The sequence below is a fragment of the Limanda limanda genome, chromosome 8, assembly GCF_963576545.1.
Source record: "Limanda limanda chromosome 8, fLimLim1.1, whole genome shotgun sequence".
In the NCBI taxonomy this organism is placed as follows: domain Eukaryota; kingdom Metazoa; phylum Chordata; class Actinopteri; order Pleuronectiformes; family Pleuronectidae; genus Limanda; species Limanda limanda.
This window is the reverse complement of record NC_083643.1, coordinates 3,991,757-4,008,489: the sequence shown is the minus strand read 5'-3', so window position 1 is coordinate 4,008,489 and position 16,733 is coordinate 3,991,757. Positions and strand designations below refer to the sequence as shown.

The window sequence follows — 16,733 nt, the reverse complement described above, 5'->3', positions numbered from 1 at the left end:
CAAACTCTGTGGTAAAGGCATCTCCCTTCCCCCACAGAAAACACTGAAGCCCCTGAAACACCTCGTCAGTATTACGGACCATACTTCCCATACTATTGTGATGTCACACTTGCATAATGCACACCTAGCGGCTGGTCTGGCCCGACCCCTAACAGAGCCAGGTTTAGCAACAGTGGAGGCAGGCATGAGAGGAGCTGCAGCAATGGGCAGGATGAAGAAAGTGATGTGTTTTCTGAACATTAGAGCATGTACATCTATCTGTCTATCTATGAGCCAAATGACCTTATTTGAATATTCCTTGACGTGAAAATTATGATCCTGTGAGTTGCTGTTCCAATCATTTATTTGTGTTATTATTTTAGTTTGTTTCTACTCTATCTTTTGTAAAAGTACAAATTTCTGAAATAATAATAATAATCTATATAAAAAAATACAGGTTGCTGTTACTACCCATCTATACAGCCTCAAAATAATGGCCCATCACAAGCCTAAGTGTGTTTCTTTAGTTAGATTATATGTAATTATTCTGCTTTTGTAATCAAAGTTACTTCTGGCATTTCCGTCCCACAATTACACAAATTATTATTTGTAGGTAAAGCTAATGATTTCATCATCCCTCTGAGGCAGGACAACACCGCCGTCCTTGTGGAACTGAACCAGTTCGAGGAGATTAAGTTTTAAATGCGGTACTTTTTATTTTTTTTAATATTTTTATTACATTTTTTAACACAACACAAAACATACAAAACTGCTCAGACACGACAGAAAAGGGAAAAAACAACAGAATGTGGGCATGTGGGTACAGTAAGTAGAAAATAATTAAGAAAATAAAAATAAATATAAATATAAATGACAGTAGGCACATTTTCCAACCCGCCCCTCCTCCCCCTCAGTCCCCCACATCAAGACAAGGCAGAGTCCAGATAGGAGTCAATACAGAGCATAAACGCGGTACTTTTAAACATTTCCCTCGTTGATGTTGAACCCTTGAACTTCTAAAATGTTTCACTCATGTCAAGTTCAATACCCTGCTGCTGCCCGACAGTGTGAGCGGACTGCCAGTGTGGATGATGTGATGGAGATAAAGCTCTGAGATTGGGAGAGGTGTTGAAAGTCTGATGGTTTAACGAGGTTTTGGAGAAAGAAGCTGATCACGAGCTGCAGCCGCTGACCCACGAGACCAGGTCACCACTTTGGGTCCAAAAAGTTTCCTCCTGGTGTTCGTCCCACAGTCATGGAACCTCTGGATGCTGAATTATCACTTTTGATCCTTCGGTGTTGTTGTTGTGGATCGATTGGAAAGCAAAGGAGGAGGGAGAGAGAGAAAAAGGAAAAACAAATCCCCAAAAAACACTCTTTGCCAGTAGCAGCTAGTTTGATGATCAATCTTAATGTGAAAAAATGGCCACTAAATGCAAGATAGCAGGCTTCCTGTTGTGTTTTTCCAATTGCACCAAGAGACTTTTTTGTTTGTCTGGTCATGATAGACCTGTATATCGATTTTTGTGAAGATAGGTCAATGGGAACACCTTCCAGGGGTCTCGGGCTGTCTCGGGGGGGGCACCGTTGAGCCATTTTGCGACGCCCATTGAAAATTCCTTCAGAATACGTACATTTCCACCACTTTCTAACTTTCTGCAAATTTTGGTAAGAAGTTGAGCATGTTAAAGCCCTCAAAAAGCCAATTCATTTGCCTGAATAATAATAATAATAATAATAATAATAATCCTTACAATTTCAATAGGGTCTCACCAGACACCTTTGATGTCTGTGCTCGGGCCCTAATAATAATATAAAAAGAAAAAAACCTTGAACTGTCCTCCAGGCTGGAAGATGGCAAAATAAATTATATTCAGGCTGACACATGAACGCGTGTCCTTGCGGGTGAGTGTTTGCGTCGTGTGTGATTCTCACTGCACAGTCATTCATCCCAGCAGCAGCCCAGACAGGGCGTTCAGGTCTCTCATGTACGGGTTGTCGCTGAGGATGCGGTCGATCCGCTGCTTCTGGTCGGGGAAGATGTAGTACAGCTTCCTCTTCAGCTCCGAGGTCTCCGCCGGGGACCGCTGGGTCTTTCGCAGGAAGACGTCCAGGTGAGGTCCGTTCTTCCCCAGCGGGTCGTCACGGATCATGAAGATATCCTCCACAAACGTGAACTGAAGCAACCTGTCAATCACAAGGACATTCAAAAATATGTACATTTAACAGTAGAATTACTTCTAAGTATAGAAATATAAAATCTATATTTTTCTTCTCTCATCTCTCTATCGATGAACAATCAGCACAAACTCTGAGAAGATGAGTTTCACTTTCAGAATTACAGGAACAAATCTTCACGTCACATAATGTGATAAAAAAAATCTGCCTAACAACCAACAGAGGGCGACACAGTCTCACAGATAACTCGTCAAGGCTCTGTCTTCTTTTTCTGGTGACATGTGCTGTCTGACTTAAACCAATAAAACTTTATATGACTTAAAACATACACGTTCTTAATTTACAAGGATTGCGATGATGATGATGTTATTTCATGAGCCAAATTATCTTATTTGAATATTCCTGGACGTGAAGATTATGATCCTGTGAGTTGCTGTTCCAATCATTTATTTGTGTTATTATTTTAGTTTGTTTCTACTCTATCTTTTGTAAAAGTACAATTCTAAAATCTCTGCCCCATTGTGGTCAAACAGGGTCTTTGGATTGCTCGTCCCAGTCTCTGTGGACTTCCCAGTATCATGTTGTGTAATGGGCAACGTAATGGGTAATGACTAATAGAGACGTGTAACGTGCCGTCACCTGTCTTGAATAATCTTCCGCCAGGTGGCGACAAAGTCCCTCAGGTTGTCAATATTTTTTAATTGATTCTATTGTATTGTATTTTATTGTATTCAAATATAACGGCTGCTATGACAACTTAATTTCCCTTCTGGGATGAATAAAGTACTCTATCTATCTATCTACATCTTTTCAAGTAATAACCATACTTATATTTATGAACCTGCTTTAAAGTAAGCTCTTGCACGAGGAGTCACTGTGGAGACCGCCTGGGTAAACAATTAGTCAAAGAGAATGATACAGTGACAAACCCACAAGCATTAAGAAAAAAAAGTCCAGGTTTTATTGTGTTTCGTGGCTGTAGTCCATGCCAGACGTGTGAGAAAGTCTGAGGTTGACAATGGCAGAGAGAGATAGAAAGAGAGAGTATGTAAGATCAGAGCATATCACACAGCAGGGTCAAACTTTGTCCTCCATGACTCTTTGGTTGCGAGGGAAAAACCTGGGAGTGAATCATGGCAAAGTTAACAATGAGTCAAAAGAATGTTAAAATCAGTAAAATGCACTAAGGCAAGCTAAAGTCAATGCACAAGTGTCACCTAAAAACAAATTATAACACGAGTCAGAAGTGAAGATGAAGCTGACTGTGCTGACCTGAACATGGATCTACAAACCAGTCAACAGCAGTGCTACCAGAGCTGAGGTGACAGCCGTGGAGTCAACAGTAGAACGGGTTAGAATAGAGTAACGAAGGGAAGGGAGCCGAGCAGAGGAGAGGAGGCGTTAATGGCGTCGGTCAGCTGTTTTGTCTTTCTGGTGGCTTGAGTGTAGATCTTGTAATGAGGGTCTCCCAGCGTCATGCAGAGCAGCAGAGTGGCAGACTGAGGCGTCTGATTGGTCGGCCGGCTCTCAGGAACAAACGCGCTGCAGTTCTTCTCGCTGGGGGGGGTGGTCTGAACACCCACCTGGATGAGGTTCAGTGATTGACATCGACAATTCGGTGTTTGCTTGATTTTCCAGACAGGCGTATGTATACAAGACAGCAGGAGGGGGGGGGGGAGACGAGTTTTCCCTCTTCTCTCCATCCTCGACTCCTCCCTCCCCCACCGTCCGTCCGTCCATCCATACTTCGCACAGTGCCCTTCCCTTTGGCTGCCCCGGCCCACCAGGGCGGGGAGCGGGACCTAGCCAAAGTTGTGAATGGCCAGCCTGAACATGTCATTGGTGCACACCCATGCGTCGTTAATGTTCTTGAGGATGAAGCTCTGATGGAATCCCATGATGGGGTCTTCGTCAGCCTGCAGTCCAACACACACAAGAGGTTCAGGACAAAGACCGAGATGGAGGCGGCGTCACATGGACACTAAAGTAGTTACTGCATTTAACAGTTTCCAATACACACACACTTGCATTATACACACTTAGATTTAACAAACAGAGAACAATACATCTTATAATGTTCTTGATCTGAATAAAGCCTGAATGACTGTGCTTCTTACTTTTAGCTGTCCTACCACCATACTCAAGATGCAGCAGTCTGGAGTTGGCTGGTGATCTTGCGCTGTTATACTATGCGCTATTTTTGTGAAGGGGAGGCTCTGGCAAAAAAAACAAACAACCAGACACAGATAAGAGAAAGATTAATTCAGGAATGAATGATTGTTACAAGATAATAAATGAAAAAAGGAGCAGACATCAAAACATTTCCCCCAAGAATCACCTCATTTATCTGTAACTATTTCATCAGTACAGCTAAAGGCCAATTTATGCCTCTCCGTTGTTTCTATTACGGACAGATAAGACCGCCCTATCCGTCGTGAAACGTCCTCTCCGAGGGCGTCGGACAGCTTTTCGTACACGTCTGATTTTTCTAACTATCCGTCTTCATGTTGGAGAGCCGACGGACCGCTCTTGGCTGTGATTGGTCCGCGAACTACATCATTTCCGTATGACGTCATTTCCGTATTACCGGACCTCAAACTTCCCGTTTACTTGTAGCAACAAACACGAACACAACTATGATTCTACGATTAATGTGACGTGTGTGTTAAGCCAGCGGAGTTGTCCGGCTGACGGTGGCTCGTTAGAGCACTGAGGGCATGTGTGCACGGTCACATACGGTTAGAACGAGCTTTCAAAACGGCGCTAGCAGGCTAGGCTAGCCACCATGCTAACTGCGGTGGTAACAGTGCAAGAACCCGCCGTCACGACTTTAATTCCACTTCTATCATGACACTGTTTCTATAATACCGTCAGGTTAGAAGCAAACACTGGATAGTAGTAGTTAGTGTCGGGAGTCCCTGCTGACTGTGTGTGGAAGCTGGGGGGGAGCTAGCTCCGGGTAGCTTCTAGCTACATGTAGCCTCAAGCAGATTCAAGCTGTGGAATCAGCAACACAGTTCGGAAACAAGACCGGGGAACCGTTGCGCTAAGAAACGATTACATCAGCATCTTGACACGCTGGGTGTCACTTTATTTAGTTCTGTTAGTTGCCATGGTTCAGTGTGTGGGACGCAAGCTAACATGTCAACAGAGACACGTGGACTTCTTCTTCCCAAATGGGGTAGGCTTCTCTGAGCTCGTCTTCCGTTGCGCCACCTATGGGTTTGGCGGTGAATTTTTTCCGGACGTAGACTGACGGAGAAGTAAAAATCAAAAATACTCTTTGTCTCCCGCTGAGACCTCTCCGAGAAACGGACACGTAGAAGTATATAAGAGCCTTAAAACAGAGAGAGTAGCATAATTATCACTGAACTCACAAAAACACACGGGAGGGCTCACATTCATGTTCATTACCGACTGCTGTCTGTGTCCGCAGATGTTACAGTAAAACGTTCGGAGTCACCCCCCCCCACCCCCCCCACCTGTTACCTCTGTATATAGCCAGAAGTTCCTAAATAAAACTCACAGAGAGTTTCTCGACAATTGCTCTTTTTCCCTGGAACTGTTGTCCTTCCCACGTGAGGCATGATGCATCTATCTGTGAGGAGCAGAAACAAAGTGGTTATGAGGTTACTCACCTGGGATGAGTTACATGAAGTAATAAAAAACCTGCGGACAGTAAATGCAACAACGCAGTTAGACATGCTTTATCTTTATGTGTTTAGCACAGTTGACGTCCTCGCTCCTCGATCTCTGCTTTGGCAGCTGCAACCGTCTTACGTTTCTTATCATTTTTTTATGATAAGAAATAGGTTGTTCAGGGAAAAAAACTATTTAATTGAAGTCAACATAATGCCTGCAGTTTTTCGACCTTAGTTTAGTTTTGTAAATGTTATGTTGTTATGTTCACCGTGTTGTTAAAGGGACTCTTACCTTTGTTGCATTTTTACACTTTTTGTGGATAAGGTTAAATTGGTATTAATAAGGTAATGACACTCTAAAATGCAAGACAGACCCACCAGGAGTTAAAGCAAACAACTATTTCACTCTCGTAATATTTAGCGAAAACTTCAACCAATAAAATTCTTCGGACCGAAGGACCTTATTGGCCGACAGACCTGTCTGTTTGCTGCATGGAAACAGACAGGAAGCCTGTCTGCTTCTTGTGGCGCATTCGGGCCCGCGTCATCAAGGCGCGTCCTCAACTATAGGGTTTGTTTTGATTCCACGGCAGACAGTAGCGAGTAGCGACCGTATCGACCGTAGCGACTGACGATGGCAGACCAAAGTGGTCCACGGCGTACTGAAACAGCCGCTCCCAGGGGGAAAAACAAAAGTTTAAAACACCGCGGATGGGAACGAGGGGGTGGGGCATTGGAGGAAGGCGGGATGATTCGAATGTGCTGTAATTCTCAAATGCAACAAAGGTAAGAGTCCCTTTAAAGGGGACATATTATGCCCATTTCACCACAGTTGATATGGTTCCTTAATGGGGTCTTAATGAAATGTCTGTAACATTTTTTGGTCAAAATACCACAAGGATCATTTAAAACAGCACCTTTTTACCCTGTCTAAAACAGCCCTCCTCAGATTGTCCTGTTTTGAGTGCTCCGCCCCCCCCCTCTCTCACTGCCCCGCCCCCCTGGCACAGCCCCGCCCCCCTGTCACAGCCCCGCCCCCCCACTGTCACGCAATGCCATGCAGACAGACTGTGAGGTCACAATCTGGTGTTTTCTCATTAGACTCACTCTAGCTTATAGTTTCTGACATAGAGGAACCACAACAAATCGCGGGAGTTTTTTTTTTCAAGAGTTTTTGGGACGGTACACACGCCAGATACCCAAATCAACGTGTAGAAGCACTACAAAAGTGGAATTTTCATAATATGTCCCCTTTAACACAGACTCTGAATTCATGACAAAGCTTTCATCGGACTTGCACTCAGCAGGAGCACCTGCTACATGTCATTCCCCAAATCCCTGCTAACGCAGCCCATCCCTATGATGAGACATCTCGTAACTCAACAACAACATGGTCGTGTTCCACTCACATATATGCATCCGAGTTGTGTTCTGTCAGAGTCAAACTCCTGGTAGTAGTGCTGCACGAAGCTGGAACCTATCTGCTCCCACGGAGGCTGGTCCACCATCCTGAATCACCCTGCGACACACTGGGAAGACGGGGAAATAGAAGGGGACTGGGTTAGAGAGACAGTGGGAACCAGTGAGATATAAACAAAACGTGGGTGAAAGAATTTAAGTGTTAAAATCTAGTCAAAATCTGCAGAGGCTATAACACTAAACTGAAGGCTCTTTTCCCCCAGTTTCATTATAAATAATAAGTTGAGTTGAAACAAAGACAACGCACACACCGCTTTATTGACCAAGGTCACTCTACTCCTTCCCTGTCACGCCACAGTCTGGCTGATGAGTCAAACCTGCCGAGCACCACGACAACCACATGACAACGTTCCTCTGGTGAGTAGTGAGTCTACTGTGAAACGCACAATGTGGGCACCATGAACAGCCGGTCTCCTCATGCCCTGTATGTGTAGCTTCTAATGCAACAGACTACAAAGTTAACCAGACTTTATTTATACAGGACTTTACGTACAATCAAAATGTAACACAAAGTGCTTCACAAAAAAAACACCTCCCCCAGACACACACACACACACACACACAATAACAGACACACACACACACACAAAGCTAGGGCTTAACAGAGCACTAAGAAATGAAGACGCTCTGTGAAAACAGGGACTGAGGAAACGCTTACTCATCAGTTTGCAATGAGTTAACACTAGAGGCAGACACAAAAAAAAGCAAAATTGAAAATAAATTAGAAATAATTTAAAGAAATACATAAAGAGGATACAACACTAGAAGCCTTGAATAAAATGAAAAAATTAATTTGTTAGATATATTTAATCTACTGTTACTATTGTTGATATAGTATTATTATATTAGTAGTAGTAGTGGCTCCGGTCCCAGATGGATGGAATTAATCTAATATTATTGCTAGTATAGTATTAATATATTACCATGGTTGTAGTAGTGGTGGCTCAAGTCCCTGGTGACCATAAAAGTACAAGTGGTAAAGATAATAGATGGAATTAATCTACTATGGTTATCAGTTTTATTATTATATTACTAGCCAGAGAGAGTTAGTCAAATAAAACTGTGTAAAAGAACATAAAATAAGCTTATTTGAAAGTATAAACCAACGAGTTGAAATATAAATACATGTAACTTTAAAGTGTTTCATACTTTCCGCACATATTTATGGGGCGGTGTCATTCTAGAAACACCCACATGAAAGAAGCCCTGGAACCTGAGAAGCTTTACATGTGCACCAGTGACAGTTACTGGGAGATTCTCTCCAGCTCTGGGAAATAACCAACACATCAGGATTCAATACTCGAGGGAGTAATAAACACAACAAGGCGACCCTGATGCCCCCGGTGTCCATGTCCCAGTTTAACCCAGGCCTCCCAGTGACAACACGGGTCATGTGCTCCCAGTAAAGCCTCCACAGTGGTTTCTGAGCTCCCACAGTGGAGGACAAACCCAAACCCAGTGTAAATATCAGGTTCGAGGCCCGAGGAGTGGAATGAAATCAGATTTGGAGAGGTTGATAAACAGAGAAGCTCATTTCAGCAGCTAACTGGCTAATCTTAGCTTGTGAGCTGTCTTGTTTTGCTAATTTAGCCTGGTTTATAACCCGGGTTAGACCCGCGTTAGCCTCCGTTTACATGGTGTTTCTCGAGGTTGACATGCGGGCTGGTTGTGTGACACTGGCATGTGCACTGGTGGCTAAAAATACCCCGTCTCCTCCCAGTGCCTCCTGCGGGCCCGCGGCTCTCCGCAGCCCGGGCGCAGCTGCCCTACATAGGCGTGCCCGAGCCGGAGCTCCGACCCGGGCCGGAGCAGCGGAACCGGCCCGGAACACCCCGCTGTCCCGGTCCCAACCCGGGGCTGGAGCAGCGGGCCCGGGTTCCACACATGTTTCCATTCACTGCTCCGGACGAGGAGCTGCCTGGGAACCAGAGAGAAGGACTCACCGCTCCGCTCCGCCGAGGCCGCCGGCTGCAGGTCTGCTGCCAGGACGTGCCGGCGTCAGCGCGGGGCATTGTGGGGGATGGAGTCACCTCACGTCACTCGGTTGTTTACATCGGTCTGCTGCCAGGCCGTGCCGGCGTCAGCGCGGGGCATTGTGGGGGCTGGAGTCCCCACACGTCACTCGGTTGTTTACATCGGTCTGCTGCCAGGACGTGCCGGCGTCAGCGCGGGGCATTGTGGGGGCTGGAGTCCCCACACGTCACTCGGTTGTTTACATCGGTCTGCTGCCAGGACGTGCCGGCGTCAGCGCGGGGCATTGTGGGGGATGGAGTCATCACACGTCACTCGGTTGTTTACATCGGTCTGCTGCCAGGACGTGCCGGCGTCAGCGCGGGGCATTGTGGGGGCTGGAGTCCCCACACGTCACTCGGTTGTTTACATCGGTCTGCTGCCAGGACGTGCCGGCGTCAGCGCGGGGCATTGTGGGGGATGGAGTCATCACACGTCACTCGGTTGTTTACATCGGTCTGCTGCCAGGACGTGCCGGCGTCAGCGCGAAGCATTGTGGGGGCTGTAGTCACCTCACGTCACTCGGTTGTTTACATCGGTCTGCTGCCAGGACGTGCCGGCGTCAGCGCGGGGCATTGTGGGGGCTGGAGTCACCTCACGTCACTCGGTTGTTTACATTCGTTCGTAGTTTGTTTGATGATGATGATGATGATGATGATGATGATGATGATGATGATGATGATGATGATGATGATGATGATGATGATTGGTGTTATTTTTTTATTACAATATTATTATATTACAGTAGTAGTAGTAGTGGTGGCTCCAGCATAGTCCTATTGTTGTGTACTGACTTTTTTGAACGAGATAAAGTTTGTGGATCTCATTACATCATTTTTACTAAGAAAATTATACTAACTTCAACACAAACAGGTTTCCAAAATCAGTTTCCTCTAGATTATCTGAAGGTTTTTCACAGGGGCTATATCAAAGACAAGAAAATTGAAAATTGAAAACAAAAATCTGTTAACTCATCAAGAATACATGATGCTCCCTATTCTGCATTATAAAAACATGTTTATTCAGTACATTTGTATCCATGTGCTGAAAAACACAGTCCACTGGACTTGGGGGAGTTTCTTGAAGACGTTTCCCCTCTCATCCAAGTGACTTCTTCAGTTCTAACTCGCTGGGAGTCCCAGGGTTTTAACTGGTAGGGTCGTAGAGGTTACCTGAGAGGCTGGTTTCACTGGGGGTGTCTTAAACCTCCTCTGTTCAGAGATGGTATTTATAGTTTGACGTAGATGGCTTCCTTCATTCCTCTTTCAAACCACCTGTCGTCCCGGGCCAAAATGTGGATATTGTTGTCTTCAAGTGAATGTCCCTTGTCCTTTTAGATGTAGGTGGACTGCTGGGTCCTGATCTGAGGAGCTGGCTCTCCTGTGCTGGGCTGGGTTGTTTAGTTTCCCCAATGTACAGGTCTGAGCATTCCTCACTACGTTCAACTGCATATACTACGTTGATCTGATACTCTCTGAGTGATTTGACTTTGGGGTGGACCAGTGTCTGCTTCAGTGTGTTGGGAGGCTTGATGTGTACTGGGATGTGGTGTTTGTTGAAAATCCTCCTGAGTTTTTCAGATTCTCCAGCAACATTGTTCTGTGATCTTTCTTTTTTCATGCGATCTGGGAATGAATGAATAGCTCTCTCTGTTATGTGCAGATCCAGTTTTCTCCATTTTACAAGAAAACTGCACATTTAAAGTCTATTGACAATGTAATGAATAGAGAGTAAACATACAAATATAATTATATTGTAAGATGACCTTTATTAATTCCACAAGGCACATTTGATAGTTATTAAATTAATTGGTGAGATTTGGAGTTCTGGTCCCATAACAACAGAGGTGAATGGCACGGATACAAATATTACAAATATATATCAGTTGCTGGCAGGAAAACTATTTGACTCAAAGTCTTCCTCGGATTGGTCAAGAACTGGAGCTTGGGCTGCCACATCAGATTCTTCAAGCTGTTGGAGAAATAAAGTAGAGAAAGAAATATTTTAGAAAAGGATCAGATGTTTTTTCAAACTACAGACGGGTGACAAATTAAAAGCACCATGATATCTCTGAAACTGAGTGGATTTTAATGGAGTTAGAGCTATTAAATGCTCTATTTAAGGATTTGCATGTCAGGCTTTGGTGTACTACACTGTACTACACTATACTGTACTGTAGCAAACATACCACAGCAAATTCCTTGCATGTGTAAACCTACTTGGCAATGAACCCCGATTCTGATTCTGATTAACCTCTGCAGGTACTTACCAAGCTGTGGAGCCTCTGGGAGGAGATGATGTCATTGTTTCTGTCTGCTTCACTTTGAGCCAAGGTCACAAGTTCATTGATTTCTTCATCCGTCTTCAGAGGGAACGCTGTGCTCATGTCTTCCCTACACACACACACACACACACACACAAACAACTCTCTTGAAGAAAACGAATTGGTGTGGAGCAAAAGAGAACTGCAACATGCCTATAACCCTATGACATTGCATTTCCTGTTTTATTTTGATATCATAACATTTCCTGTTATTGCAGTGTGTATTTCTCAGGCACGGTCTGTGCTTCCCACCAACAAAACCCTTTAGTCTGCTCTGATCATCATTCCCTGCCAGGATACTGTAGTCACCCTCATGTACACCTCATGTGTTCATGTTTTTCCTTGTGTAGCCTCTCTCTCTGTGTGACCTTTACTGGCTGTTTTCATTTTTTGGCTCCTTGCCTGTTTTTAATTACCTTGACTGACTTCTTGTACATGGAATGTTGGACTATGGGTAAATACTTTAATCTATTACCTCAGTGTTCTGCATCTGAGTCCTATGACCTGTTTGTGTCACAGAGAACAACTTGTCTAATTTCTTTTAATGTATATGTGTCAAGTTTTAATCTGAATCGAGGGAGTTATATGTAGTAGAGATTGTAATCCCTCTGAACCAGTTTGTAATTTAGGACCGTATGAATATACCTTACTATGAATGTGTGTGTGTGTCCTTTCTTTGAATCTTATTAATTTCACCTGAACTCCTGGACAGGGAGGGTGTCGCTCTCACGCTGGCTGGACTGAATTTGGCTTTGCCCTTTAAACGAACTCAAATCCACCTGAAAAAGAAATTGGAGAAACTCAGCTCCATACAAAATCACCAAAGCATTTGTGTCCACTTTTGAAGCAAAGTACTTCTACCTGCACAGTGTTGGAGTCGAGTGTCTCAACCGGCTCGTCACTTCCTTTGTGGAGCTCCAGTAAGGTGTCGTACTCACTGCTCAGCTGATTAAAGTCACCCTGCAGCGTCTTAAACTGGACAGAAGAAGAATTTGATAAATTCTTTACTTTTAAATTCTAATTCTGATTGAAGATACTGAATTATATGCAGGTTTAATGTGAGTTCAGTTTATAAGATACCTGCAGGAGTGTCTGCGTGTGTGTTTGTTCCAGGGTGTCCCAGTTGCGTCGTGGTACAACATCCCAGTACTCTGCCCTCATCCTGGTGAGCTCCTCCTGGGCTGAAGTCAGATCTCCCCGACATATCCTCAGAGCGAGCTGCAGCGCCTCTGGGTCCTTGGCCTCTTCTTTCACAAGGGAAACAGATCTCAACATAATATGCTTGTTTTTGGATATTTATAGTTACATATTTGGTTAAGTCTCTTATTCATAAATTACTAACATAAAATAAATCATTCAGGAAATCAAACCTTCTGCTTGGTATTTAAATGCACTATATTTAAGTACTATATTTTTGATTGATTGATTGATTGATTGAACATACAAAGCTGTAGAAGACATGTCGAAGGTTGATCTTTTTGTTTATTGTAAAAAAGTAGATGAAGAGGAAAATCACACCTGACGCTCGGTGGCTGTCATATAACCACAGTCTACATCTGGTGAGTCTTAACCAGACATTCTTATTCAGTGGGTTAGTTTCTGAAGAGGTAGAATAGAAAAAAATAAATGAAGAGTGATGTCATTTCCTGCTGTATGGTTCACCTGTATTTTCATCTGCAGTGTTCTCCTCCTTCCCAGAAGCTCTTGTTAGGTAACTGAGCTGACCAATCAGCAGCCTGCGGGCGTCACGCTCCTCCCGGTACTGCAGATACTGGTTTGACAGTTCACTCTGCAGACGTTCTACCTGGAGAGGAATGGAACATAGTAGGGTGACTCATGCAAAAGGTTGCTAATCTAAAATTAACCTCATGATCTGCACTTAATTTAATACAAATGTCAAATTTTTATTTTTCAATAAATATTGGAAAAACAGGAATTTATCTGTAAACTGATCACACCAAGTTGTAAGCCCTTAAAGGTTAAATGACTTAATAAATATATAAAGGTATGTACCACTTGCTGAAGGCCCGTGTCTTTCTCCCTCGTGGCCTCGATGTCCCTCTGCAGCTGCTGCTTCTCCCTTTTCAAGGCTCCGATCTCAGCCTGCTCCTCTCCAGAGCGAGCTTGAATCTTACGCTCACATTCCTCCCTCACCAGCCACAGTTTGGATCGCAGCGGTTCCAGTTCTCGGATTTGATCCTGCTGGTATGCTAAACAAATGTTTATTGCATGATAAAGAATCTATTATTATACGTTAAGGGCTGAAGACTATTAACAATTTTGACAGTTGATTTATTGAAAAAACCCTTGAATAAACTTCTCCAACATTAATATTTTTTTCATCTTGTAAAGTTGCCAATTCAATCCTTTCAGATTTTGTGGTTGAGAAATATCACTTCGGGACCTGAGAACTTGTGGGTTTCTTCTAGGGCCATTATTTTGAAATTAAAAATGATCAAAAGGATGAGGAAGGTTTTCGCAGAGCTACTGACCTAAAGTGTTTTCATATTCCTTTTTGATAGCAGACAGGATGGGTTGGTAGGTTTTGAACTCTTTGATGAAACAACCAAAGATATGACGGTAGACCTGTTGCCAAGGTAAATGGAGATATGCAATACAGAGAAAGAATAATACATTTTAACTGAACATGGTATAGGTTATTTTTCTCTGGTTGTATTGTGAAAAAAACCACAGCACCTGTAGCTTCACTTCCTGCTGTAGGGGCTCATTGGGACTGATAGTGTGAAGCTCCCTGGTCACATAGTTTTCCATGTGCATCAGCAGTTGGGGTTTTCTCCCTGCGCCTGCATAAATGTGACTGCCGCCTGCAACACACAACTAACATGGCACACACAAACACACAAAAGACAAGACATGTGTTTGACTTTACAATGACAGTGAAAAACAATGGTTGGCTGTATTGAGTGGTTTAGCTTAGCTATAGGCTGCATGGTTCGACAGTCTCACAATCCACCATCAGCTCTCACTCATCCCAACGTCTCTTGATATTGACTTAATATCTTTGCAGCAATTAAATTACACTTGCCTATTCTTAATAACATAAGATAATTTTACTCTGACTGAAATCCTCAGAGCTTAGATGAACCTGATGAAAGTTTACTTACCTTTCTGACTACACTTTGTCCTTCTTGTCCTTCCGCTGGCGTCTGCACAGTGTTATTTGGAACACTGTGGTCAATTGTAAGTCTGAAACAAAAGGGGCTAAGTCAAGATTAACTTTGTTAATTTAACGTAGAGACAGCGACAGCTCCTAGAGGCAGTGGCAGCTGCCTCCAAAGTGTGTGGCAACAGTGTCAGCTGCCTCCAAAGTGTGTGGCAACAGTGGCAGCTGCCTCCAAACTGTGTGGCAACAAGGGCAACAACAGCAGATACCTCCAAAGTGTGGCAACAAGGGCAGCTGTCTCCAAAGTGAAGCATCAACCGCAGCTGCCTCCAAAGTGTGGCAACAAGGGCATCAACCGCAGCTGCCTCCAAAGTGAGGCAACAGTGGCAGCTGCCTGCAAAGTGTAGCAACAACAGCAGCTGCCTCCAAACTGTGTGGCAGCAAGGGCAGCTGCCTTCAAAGTGTAGCATCAACCGCAGCTGCCCCCAAAGTGTGGCAACAAGGGCATCAACCGCAGCTGCCTCCAAAGTGAGGCAACAGTGGCAGCTGCCTCCAAAGTGTAGCAACAACAGCAGCTGCCTCCAAACTGTGTGGCAGCAAGGGCAGCTGCCTCCAAAGTGAGGCAACAGTGGCAGCTGCCTCTAAAGTGTAGCAACAACAGCAGCTGCCAAACACTGTGGCAACAGAAGAAGCTGCCTCTAAAGAATATGGCAACAGAGGCATTTGCCTTTACACATCAGTGGCAGGTTCTTTGACACCGGAAGTGCCTCTACTAGCTGCCGCTGCCACGATTTGAGTTTGTGTCAACACCCGCAGCTGCCTCCAAAGTGTGTCAACAGCCGCAGCTGCCTCTAAACTGTGTGGCAGCTGCCTCCAAAGTGTGGCAACAACCACAGCTGCCACCAAAGTGTTGCAACAATGGCAACAGTGGCAGCTGCCTCCAAAGTGTGGCAACAAGGGCAGCTGCCTCCAAAGTGTAGCAACAGCCGCAGCTGTCTCCAAAGTGTGGCAACAAGGGCAGATGCCAAACACTGTGGCAACAGAAGAAGCTGCCTCTAAAGAATATGGCAACAGAGGCATTTGCCTTTACACATCAGTGGCAGGTTCTTTGACACCGGAAGTGCCTCTACTAGCTGCCGCTGCCACGATTTGAGTTTGTGTCAACACCCGCAGCTGCCTCCAAAGTGTGTCAACAGCCGCAGCTGCCTCTAAACTGTGTGGCAGCTGCCTCCAAAGTGTGGCAACAACCACAGCTGCCTCCAAAGTGTTGCAACAATGGCAACAGTGGCAGCTGCCTCCAAAGTGTGGCAACAAGGGCAGCTGCCTCCAAAGTGTAGCAACAGCCGCAGCTGTCTCCAAAGTGTGGCAGCAAGGGCAGATGCCAAACACTGTTGCAACAGAAGAAGCTGCCTCTAAAGAATATGGCAACAAGGGCATTTGCCTTTACACATCAGTGGCAGGTTCTTTGACGCCGGAAGTGCCTCTACTAGCTGCCACGATTTGAGTTTGTGTCAACACCCGCAGCTGCCTCCAAAGTGTGTCAACAGCCGCAGCTGCCTCTAGACTGTGTGGCAGCTGCCTCCAAAGTGTGGCAACAACCACAGCTGCCACCAAAGTGTTGCAACAATGGCAACAGTGGCAGCTGCCTCCAAAGTGTAGCAACAGCCGCAGCTGTCTCCAAAGTGTGGCAACAAGGGCAGATGCCAAACACTGAGGCAACAGAAAAAGCTGCCTCTAAAGAATATGGCAACAAGGGCATTTGCCTTTACACATCAGTGGCAGGTTCTTTGACGCCGGAAGTGCCTCTACTAGCTGCCACTGCCACGATTTGAGTTTGCCCCTACAGATTTAACCAGGCAGCAGCCACCGAACGGTAAAACATTTCTCTGCAGCGGTTTCCTCATCACTTACCTTCGTTCTGGTGCCGGTGACAGCGGTGGAAGTTTAACATCTCTGTGCGGTGACATATCTTGCGATTATCCGACGGTTGAATAACGAG

At 44.8% G+C, this 16,733-nt stretch overlaps 2 protein-coding genes across 4 annotated transcripts; both read right to left on the bottom strand.

The window, feature by feature from the left end:
• Window positions 1-3,095: 3,095 nt before the first annotated feature.
• nutf2 (nuclear transport factor 2) lies at window positions 3,096-9,288 on the bottom strand. 3 transcript variants are annotated; one of them, XM_061076529.1, is made up of 6 exons: window positions 9,221-9,279; window positions 7,529-7,650; window positions 7,208-7,327; window positions 5,684-5,755; window positions 4,275-4,373; window positions 3,096-4,073 (listed from the first exon to the last, which is right to left on the bottom strand). In XM_061076529.1, the coding sequence occupies exons 3-6, from the start codon at window positions 7,304-7,306 to the stop codon at window positions 3,960-3,962; spliced, it is 384 nt and encodes a 127-aa protein (XP_060932512.1). In that variant the 5' UTR covers window positions 7,307-7,327; window positions 7,529-7,650; window positions 9,221-9,279; the 3' UTR covers window positions 3,096-3,959. The 3 variants fall into 3 exon arrangements, with proteins under 3 accessions (XP_060932512.1, XP_060932513.1, XP_060932511.1); XM_061076530.1 differs by having other exon boundaries at window positions 7,529-7,594; window positions 9,221-9,241; XM_061076528.1 differs by lacking the exon at window positions 7,529-7,650 and having other exon boundaries at window positions 9,221-9,288.
• A 1,880-nt stretch (window positions 9,289-11,168) lies between these two features.
• Window positions 11,169-16,701, bottom strand: tsnaxip1 (translin-associated factor X interacting protein 1). The gene is made up of 11 exons (XM_061076452.1): window positions 16,646-16,701; window positions 14,736-14,817; window positions 14,308-14,448; window positions 14,103-14,196; window positions 13,624-13,820; window positions 13,273-13,414; window positions 12,691-12,857; window positions 12,472-12,585; window positions 12,307-12,389; window positions 11,557-11,680; window positions 11,169-11,258 (listed from the first exon to the last, which is right to left on the bottom strand). Exons 1-11 carry the CDS (start codon window positions 16,699-16,701, stop codon window positions 11,169-11,171), a joined length of 1,290 nt encoding a protein of 429 aa, XP_060932435.1.
• Between the last annotated feature and the right edge of the window lie 32 nt (window positions 16,702-16,733).